Below are 2,128 nucleotides of genomic sequence, written 5' to 3'. Positions count from 1 at the left end.
TGGGATACCATATTGACGGGCTGCCTCCCTCTGACTCTTGCCATTGCTGATAGCTTCAATCGCCTGGCTAATCTCAAACTCGGTATACTGAGGCATATTGCAAAAAGGAACTGCTGTGCGAAAGATGAGGTTATTTGGATGAGGATTCAAAATATTGTTGTTAGTGAAAGTGGGAGGTTGGTGGTGGCGGTGAGGCATTTTTATTGTTTCGCATGGGGGGGTGTTTCGGAAGTGGGTACGTTGACTCATCTCAAAACGCAGCAATCGTACAAGGCGAAGGGCGGGGACCTTCCACTGACTTATCCAATACATGTAGCAAATATGCCTCCACATGCAACTTAACCTGGTATTCAACAGAACAGACTGCCGCTGGGCGCATTCAGAAGTTGTCAATATCCATCTCGGGACTCTCTCTCCTCCTCATCAGCAACTTGGCCATACCATCTGATGACCATCCGAATCCGTATTCCTCCCAGCGGTGCTTGTACCCAGGGGTAAGCTGCCAGTCATACTTCATGATAATGTGCGCCAACGCAATCTTCAACTCATTGCCTGCAAAGAAGCGGCCGGGGCATGCGTGCTTTCCATGTCCGAAGCCGATGTGCTCGGGCGAGGTGCTCACGAGGTGGGCTTGGGCATCCAGGCCCGGGGTTCCTCGCATGCGAACGAAGCGGTATCCATCGAACTGGTCGGGGTTCTCATAGACTGTGGGATCGACCATCCTACCAAGGTCAGCGACGCATCGCTCGCCCGTTTGGAGTTGGAGACCATTGGGGAGGGTCACTGGACGGGTTGCGACTCGAGACATGATGGCTGCCGAAGATGTCAGTTCGAAGTTACCTTGAATAGAAAAGGCTGATGACCAACCTGAAGTGACCGGTTTGAGTCTCTGCGCCTCTTTCAAGACGCTGTCCGTCAGCTTCATGTTAAACAGCGCGGTCTTCTTCCAGCCCTCAGCGCTGAGAACGTCCACAATCTCCTTCCTTATCGCATCAAACAGTTCAGGGTGCTCCGCAATCCGCAACATCGTCTCCACGAGCAGATCCGTAGTCGTGTGAATCGCAACAGCAGATAGCCCCAACTGCGCCCCGGCAGCATCATACTTGGCGCCGCGGCTCTCCTCCTCGAACCAGTCCAGACCGTCATTGAACCTCGGAATCGGCTCGCCCTTGGCCTGCGCCTGTGCCCGCAGGTCCCTACGCTTCTGGAGAACAGGCTCAATGATGCGCCGCGAGTCGGCAACCTGCTGGCGGAGGACCTTGCACTGCGGGACAAACCATTGGGCGAGCGGGCGCAGCCAGCTGGGGTAGATGCGCATCGTCTCGGCGCCGATGAAGGCGTTGACGGTGTAGGACTTGGTCACTTCCAGCCAAGCCTCGTTGCGGCATACCTCGTCGCCGAGGAAAACGCGGGAGGAGAGGCGGGAGATGATGTCGAGGACATCGGCTTTGATGTTGAACTCGCGCCATTCTGTGTGTCGGGGGACCCGTGTTAGTCGGTGCGATGTGACGCTATGGTGCGGAGGCTTACCCGTGGAGGTTCCGAAGCGGAGGTCGACGGCGAACTTGGCTTCGGATGACAGCGGCTCCGTGATCTGGTCTGAGAGATTGAGAAGAGTGTCAGTGCTGCCGTTGCAATGTGGAGGAGCGAGTTGCGGCAATGTGGGGTGTGGGGTAGACTGCCAGAGTTGACGTGGAGTTGGAGACGACTTACTCAACAACTTGGTGATGGACTTCTTGATGACCACCTGGAACAGCTGATCGGGCCTGGTACCGACTGCAAAACCATCAAATCCGGATAGTTGGGGGTGGAAGTTGTCCGCGAACGCATCCATGAAGCTGAGCCCGGGATCGTTGCGAATATCGTGGATAAACTCCGGCGGCATAACGACGGTCTCGCCGACGTCCGTCATGAACCTGTAGGGCTGGCCAGGAAACTTCTTCCTGCCAGTCTCCATCAAACCTCTGGCATTCAACAGAAATCCCTTCTTTCTTTCGCTGTTGAACAAGTCCAGTGACTCTGGGGGGTTGATCCAAGGGAGCTTGCGAGATGGCTTGCGCATGTGGGGTACGACGGCGAAGACGCTGAGGAGGATGATGCCCAGACATAACGATGTCCAGACGTCCAT

General features: G+C 55.6%; 1 protein-coding gene across 1 annotated transcript; it reads right to left on the bottom strand.

Annotated features, from left to right (window-relative positions):
* Positions 1 to 379: 379 nt before the first annotated feature.
* On the bottom strand, positions 380 to 2,128 carry COL26b_013765 (uncharacterized protein; the record flags this gene model as incomplete). The annotated part of the gene is made up of 3 exons (XM_053186354.1): positions 380 to 1,470; positions 1,531 to 1,599; positions 1,714 to 2,128. The coding sequence occupies 3 exons, from the start codon at positions 2,126 to 2,128 to the stop codon at positions 380 to 382; spliced, it is 1,575 nt and encodes a 524-aa protein (XP_053029712.1).

Source organism: Colletotrichum chrysophilum, assembly GCF_026319265.1.
Source record: "Colletotrichum chrysophilum strain AFK26 chromosome Unknown scaffold_254, whole genome shotgun sequence".
NCBI classification, from domain to species: domain Eukaryota; kingdom Fungi; phylum Ascomycota; class Sordariomycetes; order Glomerellales; family Glomerellaceae; genus Colletotrichum; species Colletotrichum chrysophilum.
This window is presented reverse-complemented; position numbering and strand designations above follow the sequence as displayed.